The 1,068-nt window shown below is 42.8% G+C and overlaps 1 protein-coding gene across 1 annotated transcript in view; it reads right to left on the bottom strand.

Moving 5' to 3' along the window:
• The window catches only part of LOC104981354 (olfactory receptor 5M11-like), a gene marked incomplete at its 3' end in the record, with an annotated part of 3,781 nt that extends 3,133 nt beyond the window's left edge, over window positions 1–648 (bottom strand). Inside the window, exon 1 of the mRNA XM_010830401.1 lies at window positions 2–648. Within this exon, the coding sequence (XP_010828703.1) occupies window positions 2–648 (647 nt within the window). The remainder of the gene's footprint in view (window position 1) is intronic.
• Between the last annotated feature and the right edge of the window lie 420 nt (window positions 649–1,068).

Genomic DNA, 1,068 nt, shown 5'->3' with positions numbered 1-1,068 from the left:
AATCAGGATGATGATGAGGGAGCTGGAGAGGTTGAAGCCTGCTGATATCAACATGGCACGCTCTTTGACATAAGTATCAGAGCAAGAAAGCTTGATGAGTGGCGGGTCAGCACAGTAGAAATGGTTGATGATGTTGGATCTACAGAAGGTCAAGTGGAAGGTCAGGATGGCCTGGAAGAGTCCATCTGAGAAGCCATAGACATAAGGAAATGTGGCCAAGCTTATGCAGACGCACCTGGACATCTTCACACTGTAGTGCAGAGGGTTGCATATGGCCACGTAGCGGTCATAGGCCATTGCTGCCAGCATGTAAAACTCAGTGAGGAGAAGTGCTATGAAAAGGTAACATTGTACAAAGCAGCCAGCGAAGCTGATGGTCTTCTTCTGTGATACCAGATTAGTCAGCATCTGTGGGGCTGCAGTAGAGGTATAGCACAAGTCTACAAAGGATAAATGAGTGAGGAAGAAGTACATGGGTGTGTGAAGGTGAGAGTCCAGTCTGATTAACACCATCATGCCCAGGTTGCCTAGGAGGGCGACCAGGTAAATGACCAGAAACAGCACAAAGAGGAGAGGCTGGAGCTCTGGACGATCTGTGAGCCCCAGGAGGATGAATTCTCTTAGTATGGTGTCATTGGTGAAGGGCATTTTCTGCACTTGAAACAGATGGAATCAGAGACATGAAGGTGCACTTTTTATTACTATTGAAATGATTTTTATCTATACCTCCAGATCATTCAAAATGAATACTATTGTAAGATGAAGTTTTGCTTCTACTAAGCCATTGTTTCAGCTTCTTTAATACAGAACTATTATTTTATTTCCTTCTCTTACCTACCTTGTACCTACATCTGTACCTAAAGATAACTATGCTTATAGCTATGTCCATATGTGTAAGTGAACTGCATATTCCGTATCTCCCTGCACTTTTTAAGCTTCTGCATTTTACATACCTTATAGCCCAAGCTTCAAGGCTGTCCTTTATGAAGTACTTTCACTACTCTCCCATCATACATAAAACTGAATTACTCCCTTTCTTCTTTTTACTTCTCACACACCCTATAATCT

Source organism: Bison bison, unplaced genomic scaffold, assembly GCF_000754665.1.
Source record: "Bison bison bison isolate TAMUID 2011002044 unplaced genomic scaffold, Bison_UMD1.0 scf7180017858954, whole genome shotgun sequence".
Lineage (NCBI taxonomy): Eukaryota > Metazoa > Chordata > Mammalia > Artiodactyla > Bovidae > Bison > Bison bison.
The sequence above is the reverse complement of the archived record's forward strand: the minus strand, read 5'-3'. Positions and strand labels throughout refer to the sequence as shown.